At 39.9% G+C, this 19968-nt stretch overlaps 1 protein-coding gene across 1 annotated transcript in view; it reads right to left on the bottom strand.

Moving 5' to 3' along the window:
* The window catches only part of il21r.1 (interleukin 21 receptor, tandem duplicate 1), a 59179-nt gene extending 40174 nt beyond the window's left edge, over positions 1-19005 (bottom strand). The window contains exons 1-6 of the mRNA XM_042086221.1: positions 18970-19005; positions 17619-17732; positions 17229-17340; positions 16835-17010; positions 13418-13563; positions 13108-13288 (exon numbers count right to left, since the gene is read on the bottom strand). Coding sequence (XP_041942155.1) covers positions 13108-13288; positions 13418-13563; positions 16835-17010; positions 17229-17340; positions 17619-17676 — 673 coding nt within the window. The 5' untranslated portion in view covers positions 17677-17732; positions 18970-19005. The remainder of the gene's footprint in view (positions 1-13107; positions 13289-13417; positions 13564-16834; positions 17011-17228; positions 17341-17618; positions 17733-18969) is intronic.
* Between the last annotated feature and the right edge of the window lie 963 nt (positions 19006-19968).

Genomic DNA, 19968 nt, shown 5'->3' with positions numbered 1-19968 from the left:
TGGAACACCCATTTTTTCTTCTCACACCCAATATCCAACTAAAAATCCAAAAACAAATTTCATGATACATTTGAACATGCTTCCATGGAACGTTTTTTCATATGGAAGGGTGAGGGAAAAGTGGGAGTATCACGCAAACACAGGGCATGAGAAGGGCTAATAGCGATTGATTAGGTGCTCCGCCATGTATGAAAACAGTGCGTGTCTGTTTTGTGGTGAAAAACGTTAATCCAAATTCCGGTTAATGCATAGAAACTTTCAGAGACAGCTGATTTAGTAGGCTATTCCGAGCACCAGTTTTCTTTACTGTAGGCTACTATGTCAAAAACAACTTTAACCGTTGTTTGCCTTTCTAATAGGCTGTCGTATGTTCACATCCACTTCCCAATCTGCTAGACTAGTATTAAGGCATAGCCCTAGTCTACGTGCAGTAAATAGTTTGAGTATTTTTAAGTGAAGTAGAACTACTAGGCCTACTCTGTATGTATTGACATCTTATTATCAGCCAATGATCGCTAAACTTTTATTCTTTTTAATGTCGCAATCGGTTAACTCCTTTCAGCTGCACTTGTGGTTCAGTTGTGGGCACGCAATTAGCGCCAGGGAAGGGAAGCAAATTTATTCTGAAAAAAAGGAAAATCTCATAAAGAAATAAATATTTTTAACAAAAACACGTTGCTCACAAATATTAGCATCCCTAGAAAAATCTTACATACAAAACCTAACAGAAGCATTTTCCTATCTAATTTCAACTTAGTTAATCAGAGTGTCTTTGAACTTTCAGAAGTAGTTCATGACTTTCTTTTTCACTCAGGTTTGAAAATAAAGTGACACAGAGGCTAAATCCTCTAGTCATTTTTCAATATTGGAAAGACAAGAGAATACACTAAATCTAAATAAAAACAAAGTGTGTTGACATTTGTACGTCAGGGGATGTCTATAAAAACTAGGTACTTTGTTGAAAATGCCTGTATTTACAGTACAGTTAAAACAATGATTAACAGGTTGTAATCAACTGGAAATGTGACAAACATTCTTGGACAAAGACCAATGGTTATCTTGCCCCCACGCACATTATGGAGGATAAGATAGGCAAAAAATTCCATAAGAACCACTGTTTGAAAGTTACAGAAAAAGGAATCATCTTGGGGTCACCAAGTTCTCAAAAAAAAACCTTCAAAAGTGACCTTACTGCTAATAGATTATTCAGAGGGCATATCATGCATAAATAATTACCAATGTAAATGGCAGGAGTTACTGAATGGTACAGTGACTTGAAGTCTGGAAGTGTGGTCTATTGTCAGATGAAATGAAAATTGCACTCTTTAGCTAGAAACACTTTAGGTGTGTTTGGCATACATAGAAGAACGACTATACTGAAAAGAACCCCATACCTAATGAGAGTTATGGTGGAGGGGCTGTGCTATTGTGGGACTGTTTTTATTCCCAAAGGCCTTAGGAACCTAATTACGGTGCATGGTATCATGAACACCAAGAAAAACCTGAACATTTTCAAAGGAAATCTGTAAATCTCTGCCAAGACATTAAAAGTTGGTCATGATTGGATCATTTATCAGGTCAATAAACCAAAGCAAACGTCCAGATCAAAACAAATATGGTTTACTGAACACAAAATCAAGCTTTGGTCATTACCATCTCAGTCCCCTGATCTAAACTCCATAGAAAAACAGAGGGGTGAGTCAAAGAGGAGAATGCACAAGTGTGGACCAACAGTAAGCATCGCTTTCAAATGACCACTTTAGCATTACGAGGCGTGAAGCTGCGTGAAGCTTTAGTACCACTTTCAGCCACTGTGCGTCGCTCTGCCACTGTACATCGCTCTGCCTGCCGCCCCTACTGAAAAAGCAGGAGACTTGCCGAGAGTAATCCCAGCCTACGAATTCAATAACAAAATAAATCATGCATAATTAAACATTACCTCGATTTAGGCTACTTGGGTATGTCTTAAGGCTTGACTACACAGTGGTAACGAAAATCGAAATCGAAATTTGCTGTCTACATTATTGTCAGTGTTGGGGTTAACGCAGCTACGCAAATCAAAACAGTGGTGTGATAATTGAGCCAGTAGAGAAATAACTGTTCAGAATTAATCTGTAGCCTTGGGTAGGCTTCTGCAGAAAACAATGTTGTTGCCGTTTTAATACTATCTGGCGACGTTTTTAACAGGCTACGCAATAGAGGCTTAGACAACTATGACCCACGTTTTGGTTTCGTAAATTAATTTTTTAATTTTTAATTTTATTTTTAAACTTCTTGACTGCAATGTAGTCAATTGACTGCTTGACATGTCATTTTTATTTTTCTGTACAATAAACAAATACATCTGCTTTATGCCGCAGAATTACATTCATATTTGGCTGACTTCTGCAGACGCGGTTGCCGGCTTGCCGGTTGTAAACTTGCGTTAAGACCGACCGATTTTGTTTTACTCTAAACAACCAATACAAATAAAATACTATTTATTTTAGTAGGCCTAAGTATTGTGAATATAAATTCCCTACATACAAACGTAGGCTCTCTTAAATAAAACCCTGTGGCGTCATCTCTACACCATTGGTTTACGCATGTCACACTATGGCCTATACGCTTCGTTTCATTCACACAAACATCTCGACTCAATGCTTATTACTTGGCACGAAGCTCTGGAAGAACTGTGCCCAGAACTGTGCCCAGAGTACACAACTGTTTCACCAGCACATTTAAATGACTTGACTAAAACCGTGCATAACTCGAGGTACACCTGTTATCTGAGCAGTCTGTATGTCCTCATTTTGCGAATGCGAGGACGATATGAGTCTGTTGCATAGATGTCCGAGTCACGCATAATGTTTGAAAACCACTGGCCCGTAATCACAATAATTTAACACATGACAGTTGGATACTTCATCATGTTCCCATGCCTACATTTTCGTGAGTAGCATAGAGATTGTTAAAACAATAAAGTATGGCTCTCCGTTTGGGACATTGAAAACTTATATTTTTAATAGGGGAGACTACCGTCAGAGATGCTGACTTGCAAAGGCCTCGGGATAACACGTTATCTCCACTATCATCAGTCAATGCCTCCTTGATCAAAGTGGGGAATGAAAGAAAAACCACTGGCTTAACAAGTTACCTGCAGTCCAGAACACACAGAATATTGCAACAGAAAGTTGCCTTTATAATCAACTACTATTTGTTCCAACAGCATTCAAACAAAGCCTTTATAAAAGTGAAAAAAAATATATATTCCATAAGAAGTCAAATAAAATACTGTTACTGTAGTAACTGTATCCCAAGCTTCAGCTCCCCACGTCTGTGACAGGCAGACGTGACACCGCTAAATTCTCAGCTTGTTTATACCACACACTGAACGCGTAAGACCGCTAGGCCCATTACTGTGGGGTGCGGTAGCCTAGCCTACTCTCTGGGATTTAAGTCAAGCAATATAACCATACAAATGTTTCAAAATGAGTAATTTCGGATTTGTCTGAACTGGCCATTGTAGGCTACGTAAAAAATAAACAAGTAGGCCTATTCCCTATCCAATGATATCGGCAAATGTTTGTTTTCCAAAGTAAGAATTTCACTTCACCATGCACCTTCGACAATGAATAGCTCATTACACTTATGTTACTGTTGAACGTAGGCCTAACTGGTATCATTACAAACATTATTCAGTGTCCTAAACACTGGCATTTTATGGCATTGTGTCATGTAAGGTCGTTGCAAAATCTAGAGAAATGTGTGAGGTGGTCAGCAGGGGACAATTGAGACACATTGGATTGTGTTATTACTTGCATTCCACACTATCCACAACTGTGGTATCGGGGGCAGGAGGATTACTGTTAGTGCAGGCTTTATATAAAATTCTTCAACAGAAGGCCTGCCTCGAATGCAGGCTTGCCCAAAATAAAGGCCTGTGGTTTGCGCAGCCTATAGTAAGTAGGTTAAATCAGGGGTCCCCAACCTTTTATGTACCATGGACCGGTTTGTGTTCAATACACACATGTTCCATATGTGTTGTGCATGCATTACTTGAAAAGAACTAGCTCCAGTTATGTATGAACAGTGAAGGTAACAATCTCTTAAACATGTGAAAAACGTGAACTTGAAGAAGTGAAAATTGAACAATATGAACTGTGAATATTGAACAACTTGAAGCTACATCTATAAGTGTGAACATGCTTAACAAAATATGGGAACAAAACATGGGAACTAAACGTGCATTACGAATATAATCAGTGGGAGCCCTGTGCTTGTTTCCCTGCAACAAGAAGGTTCCATCTGGGGGTGATGGAAGACAGTGACACCCTCAGTGTGTTTGAAATGTCCAGTCGATTGTGCAATTTGGTCTTAGTTGCAGTCATTGCTGAAAACCCGGCCTCACATAGATACGTGGTGGGAAATGGTAGCAACGTTTTCAGCGCTTTTACGGCTAGCTCGGGATATTCTGCTTTGGTTTTGTTCCAAAAACCCGCCAGAGAGGTTTCCTTATACACACTCTTAAGACCACCGTCATTTGCAATTTCGATCAACTGCTCTTCCTCCTGCGCTGACAAGTTAGGACTATTCGGGATATTGACAAATGGGTTGCAGACCCACTCATTGGTTTGCCGTGGATCTTTGGAGGATGGGAAGTAACGCTCAAACTCATTTGAAAGCGCAACAAGGTGATCGCGCACCAGCTGCGAGAGAAAGGGCCCTGCCTCAGTCTCTCCCAAAACCCCCACTACTGTTTGGAACATATCAAATACACCCCGGTCCACTCGTCGTCCCCACAAATCAAGCTTGGCTTTAAATGCAGCGACTTTATCTGCCAGTTTAAAGACAGTCGTCATTCTCCCCTGGAGTGACAGGTTGAGGTCGTTAAGCAACCCGAATATGTCACACAGGTAAGCGAGTTTTGACACCCAGTCCTCATCACTAAAATGTGCAGCTAACGGTGACTTTTTTTCTGTAAAAAATCTCTGCAGCGGCTCTCGCAACTCAAACACTCTGGCCAGTGACCTGCTAAAGATGCTTGTTTTTTGTTGCTCATTCTAGCAGTTTAGCTAACTTCATGTGACACTACTGTTCGCTAAGAAGGTGAAGTGAAGGTGAACTCATGTCGTAGGCTACGGCCCGGTTAGGAATGTCCCGGTGGTTGGGGACCGCTGGGTTAAATAACAGACCGGCCACAATGTGCGGTATGATGATTTTTTACGAGCAAGATGTTTTTGGTGCTCTGCATGTTCTTAAATAACAATGATCACCAGTAGCCTAATATTCTACCATTATTTTGTGTAAATGGGCTATGCATTGGGTTAGACACCAGGGGCCATATTCACAAAGCCTTTTATCTTACCACTAGGAGTAGGCTACTCCTAAATAGCAATAAAAGATTTTAGCTATAGGAGTTAACACCTCCCTTACGATGAGTGGCAGGTGACAGGTCTGAGAATGCGTGCGCTACACAAGGACAGAAGATGATGAATAACTGAATAAAAAGGCCTAGCCTAAATGAATCAAGAGTAAGGCAAAACAAATAGCCTAGTAGCCTAATGAAACATACGGATTGATGTAGTATCTTTGTAACATTATTAAATTAATCTGTTACTATGCCTACGTTTGCAAAAGAGAACATTTTTAATTTGATTCACAATAATGTTACATTTAATTTACATGTTGTAACAATGAGTAGCCTAGTTTTGGTTATTGTTGGTGGCGTTTTTGCATGTTAGTTATGCCTACAATGCAAAATTGCTTCCTCACGATTGGAAGCTCCTGTAGCCGCATAGGATTTCAAAATAGGCGAAATGCCACAAAACCGGTGAATAGGTCTGTGAGTTAGGAGTCCTCTTGACTTCTTTTAAGCTGTCACAGCTGGTGGGAAGGTGTGATTTGTTGGGGGCAGGGCCAGATTAACTGGGCACAAATGTCTGATGACCCCCCCTGCCCCCCAGTCAACGTGAATCGGGTGGTCAGTTAATAGGCTATGCCGAAATAGTTTTCAACATTTTGAATATTAGTGTCGGGTGAATTAGGAAATGTTCTCAAAGTAGCCTTATGGCTGAAAGCTGCTTGGGATCCCCCCTGTCAAGCAATATAACCATACAAACGCGCGCACTCATTGTTTCAAAAGGAGTAAATTCGGCTTTGTCAGAACTGAGTTGTGGACGACACGGCAAGGCATGCCCAATTGAAAATAAATGAACGCAACGCAACACAGACCCCGCTTCTCTCGCGTCAGTCACTGACATGAACGAAACACAGAACCCGCTTCTCTCACGGCAGTCACTGACAGTAGCCTAGAATAAATGCATGGGGAAAAAAACTTTGACAAAAAACAAAGACATCGTAAAACACTGAAAGTTAATATTTTGTCACTATAACATACATCTGTCCTTTGTCAAATGTGTTATGTTCCAAGTAGCCTAGTGCGTAATTCTGCTTCATAAAGTTGAACAAATACATTTGCTTATTTCACAGAAAAATATAAATAGCCAGTTAGGGTCTACAGTGCAGAGTTGGTAAGTTATGGTAGGCCAACTTGGAGTGAACATACAAACAGGGGAAATTCTTTCTCTAGTAGCTGAGTAGCCTCAGGTGTGCACGTAGACATAAGGCCGAACATGCAAGCGCCAATGAATCGTGCTCTCACGACAATCACGCCGTTAAACTTAAATAGGTTAACATCACTCTAAGTTCGCAAGGAAGTTCAAGCAAGGAAAGCGATGATTTGAAGACATCTGTTTCGTTGGAAGGGCAAGGGGTGTGTGTATCACAGTGTGTGGCTGTGGCGCAAAGCAGCGCGGGCGGAAGACAGCGACAATTGGCAGGGGAGGGTCATGTCTTTTTTAACAATTCTGTCGGAGGGTCATTGAACAATTTCTAGCAGGCAAGGGAGGGTCATGCATCTTTTGACTAAAGCACTCAAAATTCCTCCGGTGGCCCCTTCAATAAATAACGAACAGTCCCTAGATTGCTGCTGGGCTATATGTCTTAGTTCATGTCTGTTAACAACTCATTGCCGTCAAACGCGTAGCCTATCTCGCGGTTGCATCCATTACAAACAAACATGCAATGTGAACGTCTGGGATTGGGAAGAGCAGTAAATGCTCTACTGAATAAGCACGAAGTCAAACCTTTAAATGAAAAACACTCTTTAATAATCAAAAAAATAAACCGCTAATGAAGTAAACTTGTGACCATCAAAAATCGTTTATCGCCTGTAACTCCGTGATAACAGGACGTAACAGGAAGGCATTTGGCTGAGCAACGGAGGTTAATATGCTCTATATTTTGTCCAAATGATGTCTGTCTATCATCGTTGCACTCGGAGAAAACCAGAATGTTTAATTTGTCCTGCGTTTCTTCTACGGCTGCAAACGGGATTCACTCGCAGTTAACCAAATATTTCTTTATTAGGGCAGGGCAGGCATATTTCTGGCTATTAAATTATTTCTAAACCAGTCTGCTAAAGTCTGTAGTGAAGTCTGTGTAGGGTTTTCCAGGCTCCATTTCTTTTTACGAGACACCCTGCTCACTTGAGCCATCTACCGGTTGTTTGGGTTGTTGCAGCGTCTCACTGGGAAAATACAAATTAAAGTCGCGTGATACCGCTTGATAAAGCTGAATAAAGCTGGCCAAGTCGAAGCACTGCCCACTGTAGGAATCTGGACGATCTGGGGAGATTTGGTAAAGACGAACAGCCTTAAATCCCTTGCTTTGTGTTCTCCAACTTTATGGGGTGTCATAGGAGAATATTACAAGCTGTTTTATTGGTAAAGGGAGGCTTAAGAAGGTATAACAAGCAGGGGTGCCAATAATTGTGAGCGACATGATTTTGTTAAAAAAAATTAATTTCTTTATGAGATTTTCCTTTTTCTCAGAATAAATTTGCTTCCCTTCAAGGTTGGATTTTTCCTATTTTTTTTCCTTGTAAGATGTGAGATGTACAATAAATCACCAACAGATTATGTATGATACAGGTTTTAGTCAACTTTAGCAAAGGTGTCAATAATTCTGGAGGGTACTGCACTTTTAAAAGGAGGTGACCCAACCTTGCCTAATAATTACAGACCCATTTCAAAACTTTCAGCATTGGCCAAAGTGTTAGAATCCTTGGTTAGTGAACAAATGAAAGAGTATTTAAACGCTCAGTCAATTTTATCTAAGCATCAATCTGGTTTCAGGACTAAACACAGCACTATCACTGCTGCTACAAAAGTAATTAATGACATAGTCAAAGCGCTTGATGATAAGAAACACTGTGTGTCTCTATTCATTGATCTGTCCAAAGCGTTTGACACTGTTGACCATAACATACTAGTTAATAGACTGATCAGTATAGGTATGTCTCAGCACTCTGTGGGCTGGTTTGTCAACTACCTCACTGATAGGACTCAAGCTACGCAAGTTGCAGGCCTGTCCCCCAGGGCTCCGTTCTGGGCCCACTTTTATTCACTATTTATATAAACTGTCTGGGGGAGAATTTTTTCATTTTTATGCAGATGACACTGTTATTTATTGTTGTGCTGCTACCATAAGGAAGGCATTTGAGCATTTGCAAACTGCTTTTCACAGAGTGCAAGCACAGCTTTATCAATTAAAGCTTGTGCTTAATGCTGAGAAGACCAAAGTAATGGTCTTTTCAAACTCAAGGAAAAATAAGTTAGACCTGAATATTGTTACCAATCAGGGTAAAATAATTGAGGAACTTTAGGAACAAATCTTGTTTTACTTTTTCTGCCAGAAAAAGGCTAGTCGATGCCACATTTCTTCCCATTATTGATTATGGTGATCTGTTGTACATGAATGCCCCATCAAAGTGTCTTCAGATGTTGGATGCTGTGTATCATGGAGCTTTAAGGTTCATTTCAAATTGCAGACCCCTAACTCATCACTGTAAACTTTACTCCACAGTGAATTTGCCCTCTCTGTCAAATCACCGACTTACTCACCTCTATATCTTCATATATAAGGGCATTATAAGCAGGCTTCAGTTACATATCTGAATTTCTTTCTTTTACACAGAATACTTATGCCTTAAGGTCTCAGAACACTATTTTATTGAATGTACCTCAAGCCCGGACAGAGTTGTTCAAGAAGGCTTTCATGTTTGTTGCACCTTCTGCTTGGAATGAACTACAGAAAACACTCAAACTACAGTGTCTAATTTCCTTAAATGATTTTAAAGGTGTTGTTAAAGCCATAGAACATGAGTCCATCCAGTGCAAATGTTTTAATTAATGGTACTTTTATTTAATCTGGAATGCACTTGAGTTGTCTTGCCTCTTTTGTGTTTGTTTTGTGATTGTGATGTGTAACTATTTGTTCTGCTATCTTGGCCAGGTCTCTCTTGAAAAAGAGATTTTATATCTCAATGAGACTAACCTGGTTAAATAAAGGTTATAATAATATATATATATATATATATATTATAACCTTTATATATATATATAGCCTCCAGAATTTATATATATATATATATATATATATATATATATATATATATATATATATATATATATATATATATATACACAGCGGGGAAAATAAGTATTGAACACGTCAACATTTTTTTCAGTAAGGATGAATCCAATGAGGCTATTTGCATGAAATTTTCATCAGACATTAGTATTAACTCAGATAATCCACCCATAAATTGAGTTATGTGTAATAAAGTGGAAGGACACAGGAAAAAAAGTATTGAACACGCTTGCTGAAATTTCTTAAATACTTTGGGGAAGAGCCTTTATTTGAAATGACAGCTTCAAGGCATTTCCTGTATGACGAAACTAATCACTTGCAGTAAAGTTTAAACAGATAGTATTTTAATATTGAAGATTCTAGGGGTCCCTCTTGTGAATCCTGATCTTTAGTTAACTTCCTAAACTATTTAATTGGATTGAAGTCAGGGCCTTGATTTCCTTTCTCTGAGTTTCCTTTGCTGAATGCTTTGGATCATTGTCTTACTGGAAGGTCTAGCCATGTCTCATCCTCATCATCCTGGTGAATGGCAAGATTCTCCCGGAACAAAAGGGCTCCATTCATCATTCCTTCAACTGTAAGAAGTCCGCCAGTACCATGAGATGAAAAACAGCCCCACACCATGATACCACCACCTCCAAACCTCACTGTTGGTATGGTATTTTTAGGGTGATGCACAGTGCCATTTCTCCTCCAAATATGGTGTGTAGTATGACATCCAAAAAGTTCAATTTTGCTCTCGCCTGACCAGAATACATTCTATCAGTATTTCATAGGCTTGTCCAAATAACGTGTAGCAAGCTTTCAACGAGCTTCGACATGTTTTTCTTCAGTAATAGTCATGCGGGGTGAGCGTGCATAGAGGCCATGGCGGTGGAGTGCATTACCTATGATTTTTTCTGTAATAATTGTACCTGCTGCATCCAAGTCTTTCTGGAGCTTTCTCCAAGTGGTCCTTAGCTCTTGGCTTACTCTTCTGACAATCCTTCTGACTCCCTGGTTCGAAATCTTGCACAGGAGATCCTGTGCATGGCCGGTTATAGATGCAGTGATGTTCCTTCCACTTGCAGATAATGGCTCCAATACTGCTTATTGAATGATTCTAAAGTTTTGAAATGCATCTGTAACTAGTTCCATTGATATGTTTTGCAACAATAAGGTTGCAAAGGTCTTGCGAGAGCTCTTTGCTTTAACCCATCATGAAATGTTTCTTGGGTGACACCTTGGTAACGAAAAACCTTTTTATAGCCCATCAGTATGTACTAAGCCAGCTTTAACTAACTAAGCTAACTCTACTTATGGATATTAATGTTTGGATTTTTTAATATGTGTGGATTACCTAATTTAATACTAATGTCTGGTGAAAATTTCATGTGAATAGCCTCACTGGAAGTATACTTACTGAAAAAAATGTTGACGTGTTCAATACTTATTTTCCCCGCTGTATATATATATATACAGTATATATAGGCTTTGCTAATGTAGACTCTAAGCGGTTAGCCTTAGTATGTGTTCAACAACTAAGTCATACATAAAGACCCGGGTATTAAGTACTTTTGAACTAACTGATAGCCCAATTAGCTCGCTTGCCACCACTGGCTAGACACTGCAGTCAAACGGTTAGCGGTTTGGCCGTCCACGCCCCCGAGGCAAAATTTCGCTGGCCGAAATTCGCGAGGTGTTTCGCTGTGTGGAAACCTACCGTTATATGAGTGCAATTGCGTTTGATTTTAGTTTTATTACAAGCACTGGACCATAGAGCTACCTGTGATTGAAAATTGTTGCCGCTTGCTCTCCCTCATCATTACAATTAGACTATGTGTTGTTGTTTGGGTCTCCTTTTCAATGTTAATATCGATACTAGCCTATATTGTCACAAACAAGCTAAGTATTCATGCATTAATTGAACGCAGACGGCTAGCGTTCATTGACTGTGGCTTGCACTGCATTCGTAAATAGACTTGTTAGGCCTTTCCTTCAAGATGGCAGCAACAGAAAGGCAGCTAAGGTAGGCTAAAAAACACACAGTTCGGAAAATATTTTTTTTATAACCTTTTGAAACACTTACAATGTTTACATTACCTTGATTTGTCTGTAGAGAACCTCACCAGACTACCACAGAAATGTCCTTCCATTTTGAACATTGTCAGTGGTGATAAATAGTTTGTTTTTGACATGTGTCTTTGCCCTGGGCACTTCCATTGTAAGACAATTTGGTGTGCAAAAGACTGTCTTGCTTAAAACTGCATCAATTAACATAATTATGCTCTAAAACAACTGTTTGTTTAGGCCCCAGCTGTGGCGCAACTGGCTGGGGCACCTGCACTGTATGCCGGCGACCCGGGCTCGATTCCCACCCCGTGGTCCTTTCCGGATCCCACCCCTGCTCTCTCTCCCAATCGCTTCCTGTCACTCTCCACTGTCCTATCATTAAAAGGCATAAAGCCCAAAAAAATACAAATAAATAAAACAACTGTTTGAACCTATTAGCTTCTGGAAATAGACCCTAGGTTATTTTTGCTCCGTAACATTCCTTTAAGTTATGAAACGAGACATTGGCAGAATAGTTTCTGATTCTCTTTGTCTAACTGTAGGCTATATTTTATGAGGCCTATAAGGTAAGAGCAGAGTAAAGGGGACATCAGCACACGGTATGCGCTTCGCTCGCCCCTAGGTTGCTCTTGGTTGAGGTAATGTCCCAAAGATTTTTGTTGTGCTTGCCGCCGGGCTGAGCGCAAAATACCTATGATTTACAGCGTGCCGCGGTCAAAGTTCAACATGATTGAATTTTGACCGCGGCATGTGCAAGAGCTGCAAAGCGGTGCTGCTCTTTGCTCAGTGCAGCGGCAGATCAGTTCTTGCACGCGCAAGCCATTGAAAGTAATGTTTCATAGTGGATCCCGTGTGCAATGTGATCCGCCCTTCAGGAACATGTGGTTTAGCCTGTGCTGCATCAAAATCTAAGTCTATGTTATTTATTTAAGCCTACACATTTCCTCACTTTCTTACTCAACCTCTTCCTCATCTTTAAACTGATTCATCAGTGACACCCCAAAACACTATTGCGCAGACAGCACACACTGTGGGAGTATAACCTAAGCCTAATATGTTCATAGGCTACATCTTGCAACAAACATAAAAAACGGTGCAACAATCTAATAATTACTACAATTTTTGTCTGTATGTGGTAGTAGTAGCCTACTGGGGATGCTTACATGCAGATGTAAAAGTTTTTCTATTTTCGTATTGAATGTGTAGGCCTAGATCTGAAGTTTAAACGGTAGCTGTGACATGCAGTCACCTGACATCACCAAATTAGAGGATATTTCAGAACTTTTAACGTGGACAGCTCCCCTTAAGAGCATCTTAAGAGCAGTGCACGCACATTCACACTACGGGCATATTTGGGAAACAGTCGTTGTATATACGTTGGTAAACTGCCCTCCTGACGCCTTAAGAGCCATGCTAGTGAGAGAGCTAGCAACCTTTGCTTTTAACTCGATTGTTAGCCCACTCGACTTCCAATCCAAGGTGCATCTGTTTGCCGGTTCGAGTCCGGGCGAGCGCGGGTGAGTGAGCTGCGTGGTCCAACACAACACAAGTTACACATCTAATATAAATTTTTATGCTTACCCAAAACACATCCCTCTGTCACCAGTTCAGTGGTGTGACTCCACTCACTCCATATAGCCTGAAATGCAACAGGATTCACTGTGGCTTGGACATCTATTACATATGTGTCACCATTCACCAAATTTTCCTTTTTGATAATTTGGGATCTACGGTCCTCTGTCACCTCATAAAATGTGGGTTCCTATAAAAAACACATTGACATTAGTTACCTGAACTGTAATAGTCGTGCATAGTGTGAAATTGTACTCACATCATTATATTTATAATACACAATTTATTTGATTCATAGTTTAATATTGCAAGTAATTACCTTCCTACTAAGTGGTCGTAGCCTCACCCGATAAATTAATAAATTGCACAGCAAATTGTTTTCGTCTGTGTAAGCCATTTCCCATGTCAGATTGAAATCAAAGTTACTTTCTTCCAGACTTATATTAAAGGGAGGTTCAGGTTTGACTGTGGAAAGCAAAAACAATGTAGTTACAGTAAAGCAACAATGTGTAAAGCTGAATAATATTATTTAATTAATTGAATACCAATTACTTGACTTTTGGAGATATGCTAACCAATTTAAATTCTATTAAATACTTTGGGACTCTAATTTCTTGGCAGAAACTCAGTCAAACAGCCCAGGCACCTGATGGGTTATGTCAGTCTCTGGGGATTAATTAAAAGCTCTGTCGAGGGATGGATTTTGGATGATGTGACTATTGAGTGCTAGCCTGGAAAATCCAGACCCAAATCCAAAAAGTTTAGGGTCTGGATACGAGAAAGGAAATTGGCCCAACTCGAGGGGCGGTACCAAGCATGCATATATCTATAGTAATTCAGTATTCAGGGAGTAAATGAGTGGCCCCTCCTCAAAGCATACCTGTCAACACTCCCGTTTTTCCCGGGTTTCTCCCGTATTTCAAGGTCATCTCCCAGCACCCTCCCGTTTTGTTATCTCTCCCGGAAAACTCCCGTAATTTGCATGGCCATCAAACTTCATTTTAAAATCATTGATCCATTCAGGTTGCCAGATTGTGTATGAAATACACCCTACACATACACGATCACTTAGTTTCAATTTCAACTGTTTTGTCATAGGCTAAAACCTGGCAACCCAAAACCCAAATAAGGAAGCGGGTGCCGACTGCGCAGCCTGAGTCTTGTCATAAGCAAGCGGGCTAGTTGAATGGCCTACTCCAGAACTAGCTGTTGTGAAATTGTTTAACTGATTAACTGAGTTAATTGATTAACACATCACATAAACTGTTATTGAGTGTTGTTGATACACTGAACTTGTGCCCTCGGAACCAAATCTGACAGCAAGCAGCTTTGGAGTTTTGGAAGTAGGCTGCAGGCAGGCAGCTGGTGGATACATCTCCCGTACATCTACCGAAATTTTGACGATGGGTCCTGTCTCGACTTTTCTGACTCGTTTTGAATCGCCTTTGACTACTTCAGAGTGGCTGCCTACAGGCATGCACAAACATGTCCTTAAAACAACCCTTAATGTTCGTTTTCAAAACTGTGCAACTCACTGAGTCGAGTGTCAAAATGTCGGTGTCCACCACTCTAATTCATCCAAAACAAACCAGAAAAGGGACTTAAAGTGCTAAATACCGATATTATCCTTCTAAACCAGACTCACTTCACGAAAATAGTGTGGTGACTCACAATTAGGAAACATTTCCATTTCCAACCAGTCCACATACCAAGTTTGGTTTTGATACCTGAAAGTGTTGTTGAGATGTTCTCATTCCTGTTTGGTGGCATTGCAGTTATTTTTCTTTCACTCACGTACATTTATGTGGAATCACAGACATATACCCCCCCCCCCCCCCACCACCACCACCACACACACACACACACACGTATGCACACATATATGCACACACCTTCACACAGACAAACACACACGGCATATTGTTATTGTGTGGTTTACATAATGTTAGTAGTAGGATAACGTTAACAGAATTCATGTGGATGGCTTGTTAGCCATGAAATTTGGTTCAGCTCACTAGGAAAACGTTAACAAAAAAAGTTGGTTTTGGTGCAATGATGAGTCAGGATCATCTCTAACTAGCCAGCTAGTATTGTTCAGTTCACGTCTATAACATGCTTTACTTGCTACCTGGATAATTTCAGTGAATATTATTAAGGTAAAATAATGATAAGATCATTACGTTTTACTTGTGTGTTTGTGTGTGTGCATGTCCAAAGTCTCTAGTGGTGCTTTTCCACTATGGGGTAAAACCCCAGTGTCTGGGGTAAAGCCTCTGACTTTTTATATTTCCATGATTGAGGCTGGACCGGGGCTGAGGCCCAGACGGCCTCAGGTTGGCCTTGAAGTAGGGCAGGGCCAAATCGGGGCTGAACCGAGGACTTTTGTAGTGGAATACGATGCAACAAAAAAAACGGAGAAATTTAAAAATAGACTGGTAGCATTTGTTTAGGGTTGCCCAGCAACATAAGTGACTTTGCTTATTTTTGTGAAGAAAAACGATCTACATATAAAAACTTTGCAAAATAATTAAGGATACAGGTTCTTACAATGTTGACTTGACTTGTTTAAATGTCCTTGTAATTAATTTGATGTATGTGCAGGGTGTCATTGCTAAGCACTGTTTTGAAGTTTCTAGCATTGTTAGCTAATGTCCCCAATGTTACATCTCCTTATGGAAACACAACACTGAGGCCACGCACGGTGTTTAAGACCGGAGAAAAGCCTTGGGCCAGCCCCGGTCCGTAATAGAAAAGAGCCATAGGCTACTCCCACTCTCTCCTGTTCTCGTGCGTAACATTGGTAAAGTTAGCCTAAAAGACATTTGGTTGAAAGTTAGATCTTTACTCTGATAAGAGTTAAATACATTTGTAGCCTAATGTGTTGGCCTACAAAAATGTAAGTACGAGTGAGTTGTTCCGCCACACTGGGTCAATTGCTTTCTCACTGCAAACAAACCACTCTAGAGTTTGAATGGAAATGAAACGAGACCACCTCCTCCAATCAATCCGATCTTTGGGGGAAACGCTCCACGTTCCGATTCAAAGAGCCAGATGTGAAAGCGCACTAAAATAGAGATTTTACAAGGACAAACACATTTGTGATGTGTGTGTGTGTTTATGGGAGAGTGTGTGTGTGTGTGTTTGTGTGTGTGTGTGTGTGTGTATGTACATTTGTGCAAGTGTGGTGTGTTTGTGAGTGTGTCTGTGTGTATGTATATGTGCGCCTTTGTGTATGGGTATGTACGTGTGTGTGTTTGTCTGTGTGAAGGTGTGTGAATAATATGTGTGTGTTGGTGTGTGTGTATGGGGGGTATACGTGTGTGATTCCACACAAATGTATGTGTGAGTGAAAGAAAACAAAACTGGAGTCAGAAGGTGGCTGCAATGCCACCAAACAGGAAGTGAGGTTATATCTCAGCACCACTGAGTATCAAAGCCAAACTTGGTATGTGGACTGGTGAATTTATTGCAAAGACCCACATACTATTTGGTGTCCTTTGACCTTTAGGGGGATCTACATTCAGCAAACATGCCTATCAGGTCAACAAACCATTTAGTCAGGTACATTTTTGGCTGCCATCTTAGATTTTTGAGTGGCCAATCGAGCAATTTTTAAGTATGCCCTAGAGAACAACTGTGCCAATTTGGTACTTGTATCACTATTTGCATTATTTTTCTATTATCTGCCACGCTATAACTGAAATAGACAATAACATAAATGTTCATTAACACGTACTGATGCTCATCAAGGGCCAATGGCTTTCTTTTATTTCTTTTTGATGCATTTGGTTCACTCTGGTGCTGCAGTTTGTATCAATGGGTATTATATCATGCAAGTCATGCAGTTTCATAGTGCACCAGTGCTTTGGGTTTCTGATTTCACAACTACCATTGCTATGATCCTCCCCATTCCTGTAAAAAAGATGAACAAAGAAGAAAACATTGCAAACTAATGTCAGGTTATCAAATCAATTTAATCTAATTTTATGACATGAAATACATGTTCAAAATAGATGTTTGAAACTGTTGGGAATCATCACAATCAGAATATGCATTAGTAGTCAGATGATACAGTAGCTTACCGAAACAAAAATATTGTTTTAGAAACATGAACAAAGAATAGATTGTACCTGCATTTAACCTCAACAAGGCAGGAAGCTGCTGTTGCCAATCCTGTTTTAGAACAGTTAAAATGAGAGATGTAATCTGTGGTGCAGGACACCTCACAGTCATTTCCTGCTGCTGCAAGGACAGAATAATGAGAACACTTATTAAAAAGTAAACTATACGCATCTAAAATATAGGTAACACTTTACAATATGGGTACACAGTATTAGTTAAGTATTAGTTAAGCATTAACAAACACTTAATTCATCATTATTAAGTATGTTTTCAACATTACTTAAGGATTAACACATATGTTTTCCTCATTAATAGTTTTATTTAGTAGGTGTTATCAGTGTGTTATCATTATCTGACCATTTTTCATATCTTTAGGATAAATGATATTCAACACTTACTGCAATGAATCAGACTGAAAAAGGAAACCAAGGTAAAGGCCTCCTTTATTGTAGCCATAACAACAGACTGAAGGGGATCTGAATGAAATGGTTCATAGAGTGATATGGGCAGCTCTGGGGAAAATAAACATGATATCATAACAAATGCTTATTCACAGTAACAGCAATAGCAAAAAGGCTCATTTGACATAATCCATCACACCATCTGGGAAAGAGAAGACAGTTCCTCTATTGTGTATGCATCCCCACTCATTAAGACTGCTTAACACTACACCAATTCTCAACTGCACACACATACACACAGGCACACACACACACACACACACACAGGCACATAGGCACGCAAATACAAGCATTCACAAGAGTAGGGTAACTTTTCTCCTCCAGCCCGGTTCAACACTTAGGATTTGGATACAATTTAGGCAAATGTTCCATTTCTCTGATCTTTCCATACTAAATCCTGTCTGTAATAGTCATCCTTTTCTGGCTTCTAAAATGGACGACACGTTCAAACAGTGTGACAGTATGGGCCTTACGACATGTAAATATTTTTTCATAAATAACGTCTCTCCCTGTTTCACTGACTTGGTCAGTAAACAGCACTAAGCACAACATCACTAAGTCCAGTTTTTTCAGATATCTTCAGGTTCATCATTTTATTCAAACACATGCCTCATAATTTTCTCAATTACCTGAGCATTCTGACCTGGAGGATATACTATAGCCCCCTCTAACCTTAAAAGGCCAAATATCTAACATATTCAATGTAATTATGTCACTCAACAGTATATCTATGGATCCTATCAAAGCAAAATGGGGAAAAACGTTAGGGACAAATACTGTATATCAGATGTTGCATGGGACAGGGCTCTAAGCTGGGTGAATGGGACCTCTTCCTGTGCAAGTTTGAATTTGATTCAGTTTAAAGTTGTAAATCATATGCACTATAGTAAGGTTAAGCCCAGCCCTACAATGGCCATATTTGGGGTACAAGGGGGTTATTTTGTAATGCCCAATAGTAAGGAAAATGTTGTTGCTTTTGCAACCTTAAAGCGATGGTTCGGAGTAATTTCACCCTAGGGTCCTTTGCACCATGACCCCGAGCCAAACACCCTCCCAGAACCTTTTTTCCCTTGGTCGAACCTTGGTCGAGTAGCGCTGTCAGAAACTAATGACGTTCTGCAGTCGAAATGGAACCAACTTTTATCTCGTAAATTACCCCACTAATAATGCCCTGAATGGTACGAAACTTCTACAGTAGTACAACTATGACCTTTAGTCCAATAACGAGGCATTAGAAAGTTTGTAAGTGCACCAGGAGTTTTAAGGAGTTTATTTAAATAACACTTGCCTCTGCATCTGCTACTATACCGCTGTGTCGACGTTTCTTCCGTGATTTGGGAAAAGCCCGTAAAAGTCCTGGCATGCATGCATAAGGATGTAGATCCAGGAATGCACTAATATTTTGTTCATAGTCCAGTTTGCAACAATTATTAGTTGAGACTAAGTTGTAAACACTTCGGAAAAAAATATTAAAAACTGGATATACCAAAAAACGTTGATGTAATCGCTTCCTGTCAGGACTTTTACGGGCACTTTTAACTTGTTATGACAAAAACCGAATGTCACTTCATAACAGAAGCGTTATGTCATAAACGTTTATGACTTGTTTATGACACGTTCATGACAGTGTCATGTCACTCTTATGTCGACACTGTCAAGTAAAGTGTAACCAAAAGTTAAAGCAGATACATACCTTCCAAAATCGCCTGTTTTCCGTTGTATGTTGACAGCTACTGGACGGGACGGTGAAAGAATAACGATTTTTTTTAACTCTCAATTAACTGCAGCTGTGTGTCACCCTGGTTTTCGTTAGGGCCGTATGCCTAGCACTGAAGGAGGGGCTGCCCATAAACTCCCCTTAATTGTTGCAAATATAGACTAAGTATAGTTGCGACCTCCGAACAGTTTTTGTGAGTACTTTGTTAATATTTGGGAAACTGCGAGTATGGGGCTGCGACCGTTCTGCATGTAGACTGCTGAAGTGCCACGAGGGCGCAGCAAATGAACTTCAGAAACAATATACGCAATATAATATAAGCAATATCACGACATTCAGACTGGCACAAAAAGCTAACGGCCCACCGGGAATCCTCCCGATAGCCACTCCGGGGCTGTATTCAAAGCATTAAATAAATTAATTTAACAGATATAGCAACTGCATGGTTAACTATACCATGAGGTTATTAAAGCTGGTTCCGAATTAGTCATTGAATTAATAGCTTTGTTTTGTTATATAGAAGTATCTAAATAACCTGTTAAAATGTAACAGAATTTTTGGACTAGATTA

The sequence above is a fragment of the Alosa sapidissima genome, chromosome 3, assembly GCF_018492685.1.
Source record: "Alosa sapidissima isolate fAloSap1 chromosome 3, fAloSap1.pri, whole genome shotgun sequence".
NCBI classification, from domain to species: domain Eukaryota; kingdom Metazoa; phylum Chordata; class Actinopteri; order Clupeiformes; family Clupeidae; genus Alosa; species Alosa sapidissima.
This window is presented reverse-complemented; position numbering and strand designations above follow the sequence as displayed.